The sequence below is a fragment of the Prosopis cineraria genome, unplaced genomic scaffold, assembly GCF_029017545.1.
Source record: "Prosopis cineraria cultivar Desert tree isolate PC_DT_omini unplaced genomic scaffold, ASM2901754v1 PC14, whole genome shotgun sequence".
In the NCBI taxonomy this organism is placed as follows: domain Eukaryota; kingdom Viridiplantae; phylum Streptophyta; class Magnoliopsida; order Fabales; family Fabaceae; genus Prosopis; species Prosopis cineraria.
In genome coordinates, this window is record NW_026555345.1 from 30635086 (window position 1) to 30653864 (window position 18779).

Here is an 18779-nt window from a genome sequence, read left to right on the forward strand (position 1 = left end):
CATAATTATTCATCAAGGTTCTTGGTTTTTATTTATGTTTGTCAATCTATTGTCCAACAAGAATCTGCAGGGTACCATTCCAAACCTCAGTGGAGTGATCGCCCTCCAGTACTTGTAAGTATTAAGTAAAGCATATGTCTCTTATGTTTGTGGTTTGTCATCTATTCAAAGTGAAAAATTTATTTATATGAATTTCACTTTGCAAATTGCAAGAAAATTCTGGGAAAGTGAGACACACATCGTGATCCACCCGTAAAACACTCGGTGGAGTGGCCGCCCTCCAGGGCTTGTGAGTATACAATTATTAGTTAATGCATAAGAAAAGCTCCTAAAATTTAATTTTTGAGTCCTATAGAACAATTGAAGTGAAAGTGCCATGCATGTGACGAGTACAATAGTTGCTAATTGCCAATAAATGCATGAGGTAGAAACACTTAATGGTAATTTATTATTAAACTATACTACTATACTACTATATGTATATATTTCTACCAGTCTTATATATAATTCATCTTCTAGGAAAATATTATAATTTTTTTATAAGTTACTTTATATAGAATGATATATAATTAATTACTTTTATTTCAATTTTATCCTTTCATAATTTTTCATGAGTATATAGTAAAAAAATTAAACTATATACTACATATACTACTTCTACCTATCTTAAATATAATTTATCTTCTAGAAAAATATTATACTCTTTTTTATAAGTTACCTTACAAAAAACGGTATATATGTTTTTATATTATTTTTATTTTCATAATATGTTACTATCCACTTTTGATGCTTTATATTTTGAAGCTCACCTTAGACTTGAATTGTTATTCATACGTATATTGTTATTGAATTCAAAACTTTCACAAGTTTAGAATCATATTCTAAACAAGAGATAAAACATATACATAACATTTGATCTAATTTCTTTCTAAAATCAGCAAGATTAAAGTAAATAGTTTATACTTCTTTGTATTAGAAATGCATAATTATATTTAGTTGGTATATTTGCACTGATCTTTGGAGTTACTGTTACATATTTATGTAGGTTTATAATTAATAAGAGATGTATATAATTATGAGTGATTTTAAAAAAAAAAACATTTACGATCACAATCATTTATTATGACTATAATAAAAAATGTTATTTATGGCCATAGTTATAATTAATAACTGTGGTCCTAAATGGTGATGCTAACCATTTATGGTGATAAGTTCAAGATAGACCTATGACTACAAATGCTTCTTTTCACTGTTTACGGCCACATGTCTAACTTGAACTTGTGATCGTAAATGCTATTTATTATAATTGTAGTGAAAAATATCATTTATTATTGCATTTATTTCTATCACGCATTATCTTTTGCCATCAAAAAATATTTTTTAACTGTGGTGAAAAACTCTGTCTACACCAATGAAAGCGCCCAATGCAAGCCAAATATCTAGCTAGTATCGTAACAAAAAATATTCACCAGCAGTGTCCATACCCCAGCTACTGTGCCTGTCTAAAGATGACAGTGCACTGTCCGTAAGGAAAGTTACTAGAAATTCATAATTTTCCTCAAATTTAATAGCAATCTCTAAAACAAGGGATAATAATTTCAGCAATATTTTATAATAACTCAGGCATTTAGAAATAATTATGATTTTAAGATCACTTAAACTAAATTTTTTAGATATACTCGTATGTAATCCTCCCCTTAATTTATAAAATGCAAGATTTTATTAATTCCTCGGATTATGCAACGAAGTTTTGGATATTGAATCACATTTGATATTCGCATAATTCCTACTCAAATATAAAAACAGTACTTAATATTTGTTTCTCAAGTATAAAGACAAACCTGCAGGATTCAGGGAGAGATGGAGATGATATGAAATTAGGAATGTTATATGTCAACATGTGTGCTGTAAATTAAATCCGATCGAGGCACTTAGATATCTCTAGAAGTGAAAGTGAAACAAATACATGAAATTCAATAAAATACTTGAAGTCATTAGCAAACCAAAGATAATCACACCCCATTCACAAAAAAAAAAAAAAGGTAATCACATCCCTATATCAAGGCTTTGAGATGAGCCGGCCGGCCATGCAAATCTTATATTTTCTTGGAAAATGCTTACAAGATCCTAATAAACTCTCTCTCTTTAAGAACAAGGAGGCAGATATTTAGGCGGCGGAAGCATGCTTGTTTGTGGGGTACCTCCATCTCTCACAATAACAACCGTGTCCATCCCCCAGCTTGTGTGTCTATCAAGATGACAATGCATGTACCATACCCCTGTCCTCGTTAGGAAACAAGACTATTCTTTATCAGTAAAAAATTGAAATATTTCATAAAAGAAAGAAATGTGACCTAAAAAAAATGTTGTAGTCTATTTATGTTAAAAGCTTACAATATACACATACAAAAAAAAAAAGAGAGATCATCTTAATAATGACTTATGAATATAAACTATTCCTTAAATCTCAATAAATAATATATTGTAATGTAATAATTCTCAATAGATCAGATAATATATCAATTGAACCACACATGGCTAGATCGTAGTCAAGAGAACCTGCCTGGATTATCAGCAACAAATCTCATTGCAACCCATCCATTTTTGGGAAGACCAAAGGTGTTAACGAGTGGAGGATCAATTAAGTTGTAGGAGAGAGGGTCTGAGACATTGTTGAAATTTCCGAGGCCAATTCCGACCACGTAGAAGCTAAAGCCATGAAGATGCAGAGGGTGATTCTCTGGGCCAACAAGACTCGTACCTTGCCACACTATTTCCACAACCTCCTTATAGTCCAACATTATAACCCTCGTTCCTGTACTTGGGATCATTGTCGTGTTTACCACGTCTCCTGTGAAGTTAAAATACAATGGCGGTTCATCTGGAAAGTCCCCTGTGAATACCCCAGAAATGTTCCTGCATATATATTTTCATAAATAATTTCACAGAAAAGAAAACAAAAAAAAAATTAAAGTCTTCTTATTTCAATATCTTCAAAAATTCACGTTTGGTTTGTTCAAATGAATGGACTTGTGTCGTGGAAAGTGAATAAAGTTGAATGTTGTAACTAATATATACTCAGTAAAATAGAATGATGTCTTAAGTTATGATAATGGAGATCATAGACATACCAATAGTATGCTTGTAGAATATCAATTTTGGGAATCCGAAAGCTTATGTTGTTGAAGCTTGAAGAGAGTCTAGTTCCATTAGGGCCGGAGCAATTTGAATTAGCGCAAGGCAACACATTTATAGAGACAGTCATAAAAATTCTTCTACTGACATTTTTGGGAACATCTACCGGATGATCTTTACTCGCCAAACTCCTCAACCTCTTACTGAAGTTAACCGCTGTCCCTGAGTCATTCAGAGCAGGAAGCATAGGAAAGGGAATAGCTCTAGAAGAAGATGATGATTTATCATCTGAATTGGATTGATTATAAGTGTAAGCTTTGTACTGAAGAATTGCTGTTGCTGTGGAATTATCATACGGTGCATTTCCATCGTAAAAGGGAGAAGCAGCAATGTAATACTGACGAGGGGGCTGATCTGCTGTGACGAGCACGTCCATGGTTTGTCCTGGGCCGATTACAATGAAGCTGGTCTTGAAGGGTTTTGTGTAGGACGCGTCGATTCCCACAACTGTAAGCCTGTGATGTGCAATCCCAAAAAAGTGTTCTTCGTTCATCGCAGAATTTATTATCCTAAATAGATATGTCTTCCCGTAATCAACCCATGAATGATACGTTGTTTCTGCACAATTAGTCAAATCAATAAATAGGAATTCAGTTCCATTGTACCCTCTCTCTGATCTTGTAGATTATTAATCTTCCATAATAAATTGATAGTTGTGTGTGAGTGTTAATCACTTTGGATAAAAAGATATAGAATTGATTAGCTATTTTTCAAAACCACTCTTATTTACATAAGGATAAGTTTAAAAAGTAATTTTATTTTTAAACCGTTTTAATGATTTAATGCTCCTCCTTAATTATTTTCAGCAAATAGCTAGAAGTATACTAAAAATCATAAAGAATAGTTGATTTCCAAGTAAACAAGTCCTTATATAATTTGAAATTCATGTTTTGTGTGTGTGTGTGTGTGTGTGTGTGTGTGTTAAATAAATCATTAAAATTATCTTTAATTTGCTTTAGTTTCATCTTTAATTAATTTATCCCTAATAAATACCATAAATTTGAAAAATATATGCTCTTTTAATTTTACCCCCCCTCATTAAAAAATGGTAAACAAGGAAACTTTCGAAATGATGCAATTATAATTAATACTTCACAAATTTTTGATAAATAACTTATATTGGACCATAAAGCTCTTATAAATTGTAAAAGATTACTTACATAAAGGAGCGGAGGAAGCACCAGAAAATACATCTAAAAAATCAAACATGAACAATAAAGAGATTTGAAGAATTAAAAATTGCCATTTCTTTTAACTAGATAATTTAATTAGCTGTCAAAAGGATAGCTATAATTTCTCTATGAATGTCCTGGAAAGAAAAGTGAAGCCACTCAACAGGATAAATTTGGAAAACTGTACAATAACTCTCTCACATTAGGGAGTCACTGTGAAGTTCAAAGTTGAAAGTAAACGACTTATTAAAAAAGTTGATCATTAATGAGCATAAGTGGTACCTCTTGAACAGTTATAGAAATGTCCAGGTTCACCGTTGATGGTGTAAGCATCAGATGAGTTGGGCTCGCCACCACTTGCTAGTGCTGAAGTTATTATTTGCTGCACGTCCCCCTTGTACCATTCCCCTGCACATTAATCACTTGTAATTATGTTATTTATCAGGTAATCGTTGGCTGAAATTCAACAAAGACATAATGTACTGACCAATGATGAAAGTTTCTTGTGCATGAGGTTGAGGAAAAGGATAAGAGGTTTGATTTACAGGGAAGATGAGGATGGCGCCATGGACGGTGGCACGAGACCAACTACTGTGAGCATGCCACCACAGTGTTCCTTCTTCTGACGTAAATGCCAACTTCTGTCTGAAACTCGTTCCCGGCGGGATCGGGCACTGTGTTATGTTCTCTGGTCCATCCGACCATGGGTCTCTTGGTTCCTTCACCCCATGCCTGTTATGTCAACATCCTCTGAACCATATCACTATCTTACGGTGCATGTTCAAGTGTAAGTAACTTTATCTTAAAGTTAAGTTTAATGATTAATGAAGCTCGTTCTAAAGCTTTTGAAGAATTTTATAAGAACCTTGAGACGAAGGAAGGAGAGCAAAATATTTATAAGATTGCCAAGAGTAGGGAAAGAAAATCAAGAGATCTAGAACAGGTAAGGTGTATTAAGGATGAAGAGGGAAGAATTTTAGTTACAGATGATGAAATTAAAAATAGATGGGAGACTTATTTTTCTAAACTTTTCAATGATGGAGAGGATTCATCTAGTAACTTGGAGGATTTAGTAACTGGTGAAGGAGAACAAAATTTGTCATTCTATCGAAAAATACGTGATAAGGAGGTAAAGGAAGCTCTTAAGAAAATGGCAAATGGTAGAGCCAACGGACCTGATTGTATATCTATCGAAGCGTGGAAATGTTTAGGTGAAGAAGGGGTGAGATGGTTAACTAAGTTATTTAATGTGATTTTACGGTCCAAGAAAATGCCTGATGAGTGGAGGAGAAGTACATTAATTCCTATTTATAAAAATAAAGGAGATATTCAGAATTGTACTAACTATAGAGGGATTAAACTCATGAGCCACACAATGAAATTGTGGGAGAAAGTAATTGAGCACAGGTTGAGATTGGAGACAAGTATTTCTGAGAATCAATTTGGTTTTATGCCAGGTAGATCAACTACAGAGGCGATTTATCTACTAAGGGGATTAATGGAAAAGTATCGTTGTAAAGATAAAGATCTACACATGGTTTTTATTGATTTGGAAAAAGCTTATGACCGTATACCAAGAGAAGTGCTTTGGAAAGCGTTGGAAAAAAAGGGAGTACGGATTGCTTATATTAAAGCCATACAAGATATGTATGAGGGGGTAAAAACTAGTATAAGAACGCCTAGTGGTCAAACAAAGGATTTTCCTATAAAGATTGGACTACATCAGGGATCATCTCTGAGTCCTTATTTGTTTAACTTGATTTTAAATGTTTTGACGGAACATATTCAAGAGGAAATCCCGAAATGTATGCTCTTCGCGGATGATATAGTTCTTATAGCAGAGACAAGAGAAGAGGTTAATTGCAAACTTGAGTTATGGAGGAGGACATTGGAGTCGAAAGGTTTTCGTCTGAGTAGAAGTAAGACGGAATATTTATATTGTAAATTTGGTAAAGGACTATTCGAAAATAATTTGGAAGTGAAATTGGGAGATCAAATTATACCTCAAGTGGAAAAGTTTAGATATTTGGGAGCCATTATTCAAAATGATGGCGAAATCAGTGGAGATATTTCACATAGAATTCAAGCTGGGTGGTTTAATTGGAGAAAAGCTAAAGGAGTTATTTGTGACCGTAAGGTGCCTAATAAACTTAAAGGAAAGTTTTATCGTACTGCTATCAGACCGGCAATGTTATATAGTAGTGAATGCTGGGCTCTAACGGGACAGCAAGAGCATAAAGTTGGAGTAGCAGAGATGAGAATGTTACGATGGATGTGCGGACATACACGTAAAGATAAAATTCGAAATGAGCACATACGCGAAAAAGTGAGGGTGGCACCTATTGAGGAAAAAATGGTAGAAAATCGGTTGAGATGGTTTGGGCATGTACAAAGAAGACCAAGGGAGGCACCAGTGAGAAGAGTGGAACATATAACTTTGAGTCCGATTAAGAGAGGTAGAGGAAGGCCTAAGAGAACACTCTTGGAAGTTGTTGAACGTGATCTCTTAATTAATAATATTTCTAAAAGCTTAATAAATGATAGAGCACAATGGCGTCTTGCAATCCATGTAGCCGACCCCACCTAGTGGGATAAAGGCTTGTTGTTGTTGTTGTTGTAAGTTTAATGATTAATATATAATAAAACAAAATAACCCACCAACTTGAGTTTTAAAGATTTTAGTTCAGACGTCTTAGTGCCCTCTACTACTATTCTCTCCGACCGTTTCATGGGGAGAAATTACTGACCAGTGAATGGTGACCCCATAGCTTCCCTTATTGTGGACGGTAACAAAAGCTGTATCGCCTTTCTGAACGCGAATGGTAGGCCCTGGAAAGCTCCCGTTCACTGTTAATATGCTCTTTGTGCTGCACAGCTTGGTGAAGTTCTTTTCTTCTACCTGTACAATGTAAAAGAAATCTCACATTTAAAAATTAAAAGATAGATCATAAATATATAAATTTATAAAGTATTTAATATAATGGCTAAAGCTATTTTTATAGAGCATATACTATCCTTAAACTTATTTAATACAAAAAATCTAATATTGTATCTATAATTTCAAATAATAATAAGTTTCACGGTTCAAAATTTCAACTACGGGAACAATCTCACAACAACATATACATGAACTTACATATTTATATACTTACAACAAAGTATAAACTATCACGCCATGCAAAAATAAAATGAAAAATGAACTTGTGACGAATTCTCACAGTTGGGATTTCAAGACTTACCACGAAATCATAATAATGTACGTTGCCTTGGCTCTTGCCAATAAACATGAACCCCAGAAGAGCTATTAGCAAAGCTTGAATTTCCAGGTGATGTCCCATCCTTGCTTGCTCTTCTTGGTAGCAGTATAGCTAGAGAAAACAAAACACATGGCTTTATATATGTAATTTTATGACAATCAAATTTTGCCATACTTACAAGTTACATATAGGTCAAGTTCTTGGATCTGACGGATTTCTCAAAGGTTTATTTCTTCATCTTCAATTCGTTGCAAATATTATAAAATAGTCACCGCTTTGGTACCATTTTACTCTCTTTCGAAAGCGATGTTTTCTTTGTAATAATGTAATATATATCCTGCTACTTTGCCTAAAGTAGTGTCTACTATGATACATCATAACACGCACTAAAAAATGTAGATCGGCAGTCATTCGTTTGATCTTGTAAAAATTATATTCTCTCAGTTAAAACATTTTTAATTAAATTTTACCTTTTTAATAAAATAATTACTTACTTTCAAATTAATCCTATCTTTTTATATTTACCCTTATTAAATACCTTACAATAAATATAAAATTATTATCAATAAAGGCATTGTAAAAAAAAGATAATTATTACATCTCAAAAGACTAAAAAATATTGTATTTTTTAACATCCAACTCATCAAAAAATATTTTATATTTTTTAATGGAGAGAGTGTGCTGCACAACCAACAAGTCATGCTTAATTGAGCTAGTAGATAGGAGGTTATGTTAGTTTAATATCGTGAATAGTTCCGAGTTTGCCCCCTGAGTAAGTAGTTGCTTTAAATGTTTGTTGGGAGAGTTATTCCTTCAATCTTTACTCAACTGAATTAGTTGAGATCCAATATGATTTTCAAATATTTATTTTTTATGAATATTATTAAAGTTTAAATGAATTGAGTTTCAAATGATTATTAAAGTTAAAATAGGCTTCCTGACTTAAAAAAACACTGAAGAAAATATTTACAAATTACCAATCAACAAAATCCTTATATATTACAGTGAAATTTGAAGGCATGCTCTTATAAGATATGAGAATGGGATGGCGCCTTCACCAACAATACAATCCTTTAGTCTAAAACTAAAATAGAATTTCACCAGAAAAATGTTTAAAACGCAATTCTTTTCATCACTTTTAAATTTTAGTTTCCATTTCATTCCGCATCTCGAATGAGCAATGACCGGTAAAATTGTATGAAAATCAAACTATGGAATTTATTTAAATTAAAACTTTTTTATCTGGGGCATGAAATTATTTAATATTTTATTTTTGTCATTTGATTACACAGAAAAAGGGTCTATCATAACTTTTGACTTTTGAAAAAGGGGCAAAACAAAAAGTGATTTTAGTATCTTTTTTTGGATCAACATTTTACTCGTCTGTGCCTTTTGATATGGAGCAACAACTAGTTATGCTGCTTTGCTTTGCTTCAAGGATTTAAAATCCTTGTTTGCTTTGATGGGGGAACAACTTTGGTCCCCCATCACTCTATTGTGCGTCCTGACCTAATTAACGTTAAATAATAACAAATAAAGTACTAACACACTGAAAATAACACCATATCTAATCACCACTTTTTATATTTAATTACGTGAAGCTGCTTTTAGTAGCGTCTAGGGAGCTACAATATATAAGATAACACGAAAACAAAATAAACAATTAAAGACGCGCTAAAATATGAAAACAAGACTAAAAACTGCTATTTGCAACAAAGGGGCCATTTGCTTTTTTTTACTTTTCCACATTTAAAAAGTAAAATTTTACTTTTAAAAAGTTAAAAATTATTTGAGTGAAATATTTTACAAATAAGTATACATTCAAACAGTAACTGAAATTGAATTTTTAAAACGTAACTATTTAAAGTTTTTGAAAAGTGAATTTAAAAAATAGAATGTTATTTGATCATACCACTCTAAATTTAATCTCTTATTTTTTATTTAAAAAATAGTTAATTCATTAAAAATATAATAATAATTAGGCATCATGTTTTTGACATTTTAAATTAAATAATTAATCATATTAATTTGTAGTATTAATGTATAATAAAAGTTACAAATCTTTGTCATATTTTTTTAAAATTACAAATTAAAAAATACAAATAACTAGAGAACAAATTTTTAACATTATATATCAAAATTTATGTTATTTAAAATCTTTATCACATTTTTTAAATATTTTAAATATATTATATTTGTATAATAAAAATTATAAATCATCATAAATTAATATCTTTTTTGATAATTGTACATTTAAAAATACATTTTACTATTACAAATCAAACAACTTTCAGTATACCAAACTGACTTTTAAAAAAATGTATCCAAACACAAATTTCGTTACAATAATTAACTTTCATTAAATTGACTTTAACCAAATAAAATTTCACCAAATGAACTTTTGATAAACTGAAAATCAAACATACACAAAGTGAATTAGAGACTAAAATACTGAATAAAAGACCAAATTATGATGTGAGGAGTTCCAAACCAAAGTAAACAACATGAACACGAACCATTTCTAGTATCACACATTATTGCTCAAACAACCAAACGGAATCAAATTTCTCAGGATTCTCTTCTTTGCCTGAGATCAAACACAGGGTTATTCAATTTCTAGATAATTATACCAATGACTCAAAGAACGATTGATGTAGAATGATGCAACGTCTTCATTTGGAACAAGGAGGCATGTACTTAGGAGGTGGAAGCATCCTTGTTTCGTTGGTTTTTCCATCCTTCACAATCAGCACAGTGTCCATTCCCCAGCTACTGTGCCTCTCAAAATGACAATGCATAAACCATACCCCTGCAAATTAATTCATTTATTGTTCATTTTTCTTATTCATCATCATCAATGAATCAATACACATACATCTATATAACAGAATCTGTATTATTCATGAGATGCGAAAAATATGCTCAGTTTGTAGACCCCATGTAACGTGTGGAACCCATAATTTTTTTTTTTATATAAAAAAAATCTGTATATGTCAATGTACATGCGCACTCAAGTTAATTATATGAGTTCTATAAACATCCATTATCTATTGGCCTAATCCAAAGAGAATCAAAATTCGTAAGTCATAACTTGAAGAGCTGCATTACAATTGTTTTAAAGACTAAAGTTACTACCGAATATTTCAGGAATTCTTAAAAGTACCACAAATTCTTTAAATTTGTAGTTTTTAAAAAAAAATTGCTAATAATTTTTTGATGAAACTAATTAGTTTTCTTAACACTGTAAAAAGTCCAATAAAACCTCCACTTAAGTTTTGTCCTTAAAAATAATTATGATTTGTTATTTACTTCCCAACGCCGGGGAAAAACAAAGGTCAGAGACTCTTCAGAAATTTTCTTGGGCTGCAGTCTGTAGAGATGTTTAAATTAATATGGAAAAGCCGCTGGGGATTCAGATAATTCCCTGTAAAATATCGGGCAGTAATTTTTTTGAAAGTACGTCGGCATGCAAATGAATGATAATTTAACAAACATACCGGGATTGTTGGCGACAAATCTCATAGCAAGCCAACCATTCATGGGAAGACTAACAGTGTTAACTTCTGGAGGATCAACGAGGTTATAGGATTCAGGATCGGTCTTATTGTTGAAAACTCCCCAGCCTTGTCCCACAACATAATAGCTGAATCCATGGAGATGCATTGGGTGATTCTCGGCAGTATTCAATGAATTATTCGTTCCTTGCCACACTACCTCTACAGAGTCATTGTAGTTCAGCATTATCACCCTCGTTCCCGTGGTCGTAAATGCGTTGTTGTCAGGATCTGTGAAGTTGATATAGTTTGGAGGCTCTTTCGGGAAATCTTTAGTGAAAACTCCTGTCTTGTTCCTGCAAAATGAAACAACCCATGAATTATTGTTTTTGCGTAAGTGCAACACAAACTGTGACCTGTGAGAATATCGATGGACGGTGTATATAAATACTGTACGTACCAGTAGTAAGCGTCCAATATATCAATACTCGGGGTCTGAAACGACACGTTGTTCAAACTAGCCGCAAGCTTGGTGGTGCTGTCACAAGTACTAGCATTGCATGCAAGAACATTCACAGCGACCGTCATATAAATCATCCTGTTCACTGTCTTTGGAACCTCAATGGGGTGACTCTCGCTCCCCAAACCCCTCAACCTGTTGGTGAAGTTAAAAGGAGCAGTAGAATCATTATGTTCAGGAAAATCTGGGAACGCCATTGGAGGATGCTGAGAAGCATTGGAGCTTCCACTGTACTGCAAAATGGCTGTGGTTGTGGTGTTATCATATGGAGATGAGCCGTCTTGGAAGGACGAGGCGACGATGTAGTAGAGACCTGGTGTCTGGTTAGCCTGGAGCAGAACGTCCATGGTTTGGCCTGGGGTGATCACGAGGTAAGGGGTGGTGAAGGGCTTGACGTAGGCTGCGTCTATGCCTACGACTGTGAGTGAGTGGTTTGTGATTCCGAAGTAATGGGCTTCGTTCATGGCGGCGTTGATTATGCGAAGGAGATAGGTTTTTCCTTGCACCACTGAAAATCGGTGTGTCGTCCCTGCAAAATTTTCCCGTGTTATTTCCGACAACATGAAATGATATGTACTGCAATATTGATCTTTATCACTACTTCTGGAGGATTTTCAAATGATCTAATTTTTAAGTACTTTTTAGTGAGTGATCGGTCGCCTAATAATATTGGTCAAGTTGATCAGTTTTTTACATCGTGACGTTACCGTTAGAACAAGCATACAAGTCTCCAGGTTGGCCATTAATGGTGAAAGCGTCAGAAGTGTTTGGTTCTCCGCCAGTGGCCAAAGCGTCGTCTATGATTGTCATCACATCTCCCTTGTACCACTCCCCTACATATTGTTTTCAAAATGGTGATTAAACGAAGGTTTAATTTGAGAGAGGGATTTAAATACAGTATTGAAAGACGAATTAATGTAGAAATGGAACATACCAATGATGAGGGTTTCTTGGCCATAGGGCTCGGTGAAAGGATAAGAAGAGCCGTGAGGAGGATGGATGACAATGGCTCCATGAACAGTGGCACGAGTCCAGTCACTGTGAGCGTGCCACCAAAGTGTACCTTCTTCGTATGCTAAATTGATTCTCTGGGTGAAGTTTGTTCCTGGAGGAATAGGGCACTGTGTTATGTTCTCAGGTCCGTCTGACCATGGATCGTTTGGTTGCCTCACCCCATGCCTGCATTTTCATGTTGCGTTGTACTTACTGATATGAAGTAAATATTTTAAAAAACATAGAGAAGATCAACACGTAGTGTTAAAAAGATGAGTAGAGATCCATTTAGATCCTTCTTCTGGTGGTTTTTGAAATGATAGATCGTTATTGTTAACAGTTTGAGCTTGAAAACAAGTTTGTTGATTCTGCGCGGCTTCATACGTATATAACTCATGCTGATCAAATTATAAACAACTCGGTTGTTATTTTCCTGATACTACTAATTATTTCTAATAATTACAATGGATTAGGTCAAAAATGAAATGAAGGAATCGGATCCGTGTTTTGGGAAGCTGTAAAATAATAATTCGCTTGTGGAAAAATGAGTACCAGTGGATGGTAACACCGTAAGTTCCATGATTGTGGACAGTGACAAAAACGATATCTCCTTTGTGAGCAGTGATGGTAGGCCCTGGAAAGCTACCATTCACCGTCAAGATGCTCTTCGTGCTGCACAGCTTCGTGAAGTTCTTCTCTTGCAGCTGTAATCCATCTCAAGTATAATAATTAGCATCGGATCCACAGTTCGCAATAGTTAGCTAGCTAGTGTAGAAAAAGCATGTGTGTGTGTGTGTGTGTGTGTAATGTTGTTTAGGATGTGGCCAACAACAAAGCTAGTTAGAGATTAGAAAAGGCAAAGTAAGCAAAAGCGTATATATATATATATATATATATTAGCCCAATATTCATCCTAATTAATCTTTAATTAAGAATATTGCCAGAGTATATATTTATTCTCGCGTATGGACGAACTTACAACGAAGTCATGGTGATGAACAGCGCCTTGAGCCTTACAAAGAAGGACACCCAAAATGACCAATATGACACTCATCTCTTTCCCTAAATTCATTTCTCCTTCCTCGTTCCTTTCTTTCTCTCTATGTGTACATGACTTCTTCACTTCATCATAAGACTAATATATATAGTAGCTTATCTTGGCCATCCATTTGTCAATATTTTAACTGCTCAATTATTTAAAATATTTTTTCACATCTAAACGTTAATAATCATTTTTTTTGAGTCATGAGCACTAAACTCACGTGATTAATATTTTAATCCCTACATGCATGCGCGGTACAGCATCATTTCTTTCTTTAATAGTTGCGTATTCTTTACTATATATGTGCACGTTGCTGGCTGCTTCAACTTGGAGCTTTATCCGGTCAAAAAAATTTTCTAAGCAAATTAGCAATAATTAATTAAGGTTTCTTATTTTTTTAAATTTGACATACGTTATCTTATAGATTAAATAATATATGAAGCATAAAACATTTTGGATGTAGAGTCAAATTTTTTGATAATAGAGCCACTGCTTCAACTATAAACCTCGTCAGAAGCGCGGGCCTTCTTTTTTATTGTTCTTGTGATGACAGACTCAGAACCTGTTAATTTTTTCTGGTTTGTATTTTTGCTGTTTTGTTTTGTTTTGTTTTTTCTTTTTCGGTGAGTTTTGTGTGGTAGGTTGTGTATAAGTTTTTTTGGAGTATTTCTTTTTGCTTCGACTATTTATGCGTGTACTATTTTGTTATTAATAAATGGGTTCGTTTTCTTGGGAGGGGGGAGAAGCATATGCCTTGTAAAAAGTAGCTCTAGCATTTCAAGATTAATTTTAGAAAAAACATAATTTTGAATTTATGTACTTTGTTGAGTTTTGTTATAAATTTTTATATTTTTTTATTATTTTAGTTCTCTATATTTTTATTTTTTAGTGTTCTAGCTAGGTCCTGTAACATTGCTCATGAAAAAAATTTAAAACACTAAGAAACAAAAATATATAAACCTAGAATATCAAAAAAAAAAAGTGTAAAAACATATGGCAAAATTTGAGTAACTTGCAGAAAACCAAAATTATATTTTTCCTTAATTTTATTAATAGATGATGGTATTAAGTATTAACCGATTTTTTTTTTCTTTGAGTTTTATCAATGACGTCTGTAAAATAAGGAAAATAATTAATATGATAATATTGTAACGGCTGGCCAGGCCAAGAACATGTAAGATTTTAATCTAGAAGTCCTGCTTCTAGGAGAGACCGGAAAGTGATTAAGAAATCAGAAGATATATAAAATTTGATTTCTCTAGCTAACCAGACTTATTAAATATTTTTTTACTTTAATTAACTGGACAAACACCTCTGTCTTAAAATTGATTTAGTTATAACTAAGGAGCATGCAAGTCAAATAGTCAATGTCTAATTATCTACATGGGTAGCATAAGACATGATAATAAGTAAAAAGACTCAAGCGGTTTTTTTTTTTTTTCGGGTTCATTACATCAATCTAAAATTTTACTTATAACCATATGTGTTTGAATCAGTTGTTAAATATGAAATGAGAGGTTTGACTTAATAACTCATAACTTCATAATTTCTGAGACAAAATTATTATAGTATTGATTTAGTTAAAATTATGTTTCAATCAAAATCAACTTATTTTCAAATACACGCTCCACTGGCTAATTATAAAATTTAAGGATTTAGCCCAAAATTCCAAACTCACAAGATCATGGGTTCATCCAATCCTACTAATAATAGGAAGAACTTCTTGATGGCCAATTTGTAGTAATTACTTTTGTATTTTCCTTTCGAACCTACGGACATGTGCTAGTTATAATTGATTGACTGTTAGTTACTCCCTCCATTAAAAAATATAAGATATTTTTAATCAAATCTCAACTCCAATAAAATAGTTACTTACTTTTTAACTAACCTTATCTTTTTATATTTACTCCTATTAAACACTTTACAATAAATATAAAGTTATTATTAATATGGGTACTTTAAAAAAAAGCAATAATTATACATTAAAAAATTAAAAATGCCTTAACGGAGAGAATAGGTGCTATGGTGAACATGGGACTTAGAACAGCAAAGGCATACATTATTTAGAATGCAAAATTATAAAAAATATTATTGAAAATGAGTTAAGGGTGTTCAACATTATAAAACTAGCGGGGACGAATATTAAAAGGGTGAGAAAATATACCTGTAAATCCTTACAATTTCAATCAATTTTGATTTAGGCCCTTGTATTTAATTTTATTTTAAGTGAGTCCTTATAACTTGATCAATTAATTTTTTAAAAGGAGAATTACATATAAGTCTCACTCAACACAATTAATTACTAACAAATCTATTGATGACTGAGCCCTGAGAATAACAAGTGAGCAATTAATTATATTGAGTGAGACCTTAAAGTAATTTTTTATTTTTAATCCTAAAGGTTAAAATCCTTAAAAATTTTCTTAAAAAATAAAATTAAGAACTTTAATATTTTTCTTAAATGCTTGTATTAATTTAGAATTAATTACATAATTTTTATAACTCAAAAATAATTTGGTTAGTTTGTTTTCGAAATATTTTTTGTACATATAGAATTTCCATTACAAAAAATTAATAAAAATATGAACAACATACTAAGTCAAATTTTATTTTTTAATTTTGGTTAAAAGAATTAAATTAAGTTCTTTGTAAACTCTAAGAATATTTTTGTTTTGTAAAATTCAATTATTCATTATAAATTTTAACATTCAAGATATAATATATATATATATATATATATAATATATCAAATTATAAAGATTTAAATTAAATAAAATAAATTATAAGAACTTAATTTAAAATTAAATAAAATTATAAAGACCTTAGATCAATTTCCCTTCAGAACTTAGTGCAGCAAGTTGTAAATTCTGTTAGGGATGAGGATTGCTAAGCATCTGACAGCTAATAAAACAAGAGGCTTGTCGGAATTTCCTTCGCCTAAGCAATTGTTGACGTGAAGGATTCACAAACAAACGAGAATTATTACTGTCGTTCACCACTCCGATTCAAATATTCAATGAGGACAACTTGCAGGCTTGTACTACGAAGATTCCACTGTCCCCACTTGCCTGTAATTCGTTTTCCACGTTTCAATTTTATTATATTTTAATTTAATTTTAACGTTCACTGCAGATGATTAGCTGCTGCCTTGGCATAGTTCAGAACCTAACCAGCCCCCTCCCCCCCCCCCCCAAAAAAAAAAAAAAAAAGAAAGGCGGTCCTCGTTAACTCGATTTCTTTCATTTCCACCACCAAACCACTGTCTTTATTTCCAAATCATTGTTGTTTTGAGATCATGACATGTCAAAAATTTTAATTAATGTTATTACTATATACTCCATCCCTCATTATATATAAAATATTTTTAATTAAATTACATAAATTAATAAAAATTATTTATTTAATTAAAAATATAATAATATTTAAATTTTATTCCTAATTATTATAAATAAAAATAATTTTTTTCTTTTAATATAAATTAATAAGAGTACTTATCTTTTTCTCTTTCTAATTTAATAAGAGTATAATAGTCCATTCATTAAAAAATATACTAACAACCTCTTATATTTTAAGAATAAAAAATATGTTAGAAAATTTTTTATATATAAGGAGAGAGAGAGAGTGTGTACCAATTAAAATACTTTCATTTAATGCCATAAATTAACAAAGGAGCAGGAAAAATGTCAATGAAAGAAAAAGGAAATGAGAGAATTTTAAATAAGGATAAGAGATGTAACATAATTATTAGTGGGTCTTAAAAAATTTTGAAATTTCAGTTCAGTTTAGAGGAACAAAAGTGAAGCTAATGCCAACTATAAAAATACTAAAGTACCATTCATTTATTATGTATAATCGCTAGTTGTTTAATTTTTTTACTTTATTTATTAAATTACTGATATGAGTTGCAAATTACATGAATTAATATATCAATAATTATATAAAACTTAGTATCAATTGCTCAATCATTATTGGCAATATCAGTTATTAAATTATTAACTTTATTTATTAATTTATTAACATCATTTGTAAATTACTGACAAGTCTTGTAATTCATTAACATTAGTTATAAATTATTTAACAAGTAAAATTACCAAATTAACAACTAATATCACTACTTATCTAACAAATAGATGTAATTTGCATGTGATATTGATAAATTAATAAGTGAAATAAGAACATTAATAACTAATAATTATGCATCACAAAAGGTAATTGTTGGTCTTTTCACATTTGAAATCATTTACTTTCATCCCCCTAAATTGAATTAAAATTGTAAAATTTTTTAAAATTCACTAGTAACTAAATCACACTACCGATCCTTATTTAAAATTATCCCAAAAGAATATACATAAAAAGAGGTGTTAATAACCAATAAGAAAGAAATACTCCACGAGTTATATGGTTATGTGTGTAAATCACTTTTTATAATTAGGATAAGCGACTGAAAACGAAAGAGATATGTGATTTTTTAAAAAAATGTAAGGTATTTTATTTTTTAGAGGATTTAAACTTTTTTCTTACTCATGTGGAAATTAGTTTTATTATAATTTATTCTATCCGTTAAAAAATATAATATATTTTTAATTAAATCTCGTCTCCAATAAAGTAATTACTTATTTTTAAACCAATCCCATCTTTCTTTATTTATATATGAATTTTAATTAACTGTTGATTTCATACATAACGGTTTGTGATTTAATAAATATTGTTATTCTTATTTGTTTATTTAATCTTTTTGACTTGTTAAGTTCAAATATTAAAACTGCTTTGTCATTGAAAATTTAAATGTTCTTGTTATTGAAGTTATATAGAACTTTTATTTTAAGTTTATAAATTTTTTTACATTGAATTGCTCTCTCATTTAATTTATATAACTATTATATTTTATTCATTTTAATTTTGAAAAATATATTTAATATGACATTCATCCTAAAAAAATATAAAGTAATATATTCAATATAAAAACTTTAAAAAAATAATAATTACATATTTAAAAACTTAAATATTTTACATTTTTAACATATAACTTTTTAAAAAATATTTTATATTTTTTTAAGTTGAGGGAGTATATTTTACTTTTTTATTCTATCAAATCGAATTCCCCGC

General features: G+C 31.2%; 2 protein-coding genes across 2 annotated transcripts; both read right to left on the reverse strand.

The window, feature by feature from the left end:
- Positions 1-1830: 1830 nt before the first annotated feature.
- Positions 1831-7748, reverse strand: LOC129292189 (laccase-15-like). The gene is made up of 7 exons (XM_054929747.1): positions 7607-7748; positions 7115-7266; positions 4855-5099; positions 4650-4775; positions 3132-3753; positions 2564-2916; positions 1831-2279 (listed from the first exon to the last, which is right to left on the reverse strand). The coding sequence occupies exons 1-7, from the start codon at positions 7703-7705 to the stop codon at positions 2146-2148; spliced, it is 1731 nt and encodes a 576-aa protein (XP_054785722.1). The 5' UTR covers positions 7706-7748; the 3' UTR covers positions 1831-2145.
- Positions 7749-10073: 2325 nt separating this feature from the next.
- LOC129292877 (putative laccase-9) lies at positions 10074-16235 on the reverse strand. Its single transcript, XM_054930553.1, has 7 exons — positions 13611-16235; positions 13184-13335; positions 12573-12817; positions 12346-12471; positions 11579-12167; positions 11122-11474; positions 10074-10433 (listed from the first exon to the last, which is right to left on the reverse strand). Exons 1-7 carry the CDS (start codon positions 13701-13703, stop codon positions 10297-10299), a joined length of 1695 nt encoding a protein of 564 aa, XP_054786528.1. The 5' UTR covers positions 13704-16235; the 3' UTR covers positions 10074-10296.
- Positions 16236-18779: the final 2544 nt, after the last annotated feature.

Bases quoted from the DNA above. Each gene is read 5' to 3' on its own strand.
- LOC129292189 (XM_054929747.1), bottom strand. From the start codon at position 7,705: ATGGGACATCACCTGGAAATTCAAGCTTTGCTAATAGCTCTTCTGGGG. The intron at 5,100-7,114 runs GTCAGTAATTTC...TTGACATAACAG, and splicing joins TATGGGGTCACCATTCACTG to GCATGGGGTGAAGGAACCAA. The intron at 2,280-2,563 runs GCAGGTTCTCTT...TAACGAGGACAG, and splicing joins ATTTGTTGCTGATAATCCAG to GGGTATGGTACATGCATTGT.
- LOC129292877 (XM_054930553.1), bottom strand. From the start codon at position 13,703: ATGAATTTAGGGAAAGAGATGAGTGTCATATTGGTCATTTTGGGTGTC. The intron at 11,475-11,578 runs GTACGTACAGTA...TTCATTTTGCAG, and splicing joins ATATTGGACGCTTACTACTG to GAACAAGACAGGAGTTTTCA. The intron at 10,434-11,121 runs GTATGTTTGTTA...ATTAATTTGCAG, and splicing joins ATTTGTCGCCAACAATCCCG to GGGTATGGTTTATGCATTGT.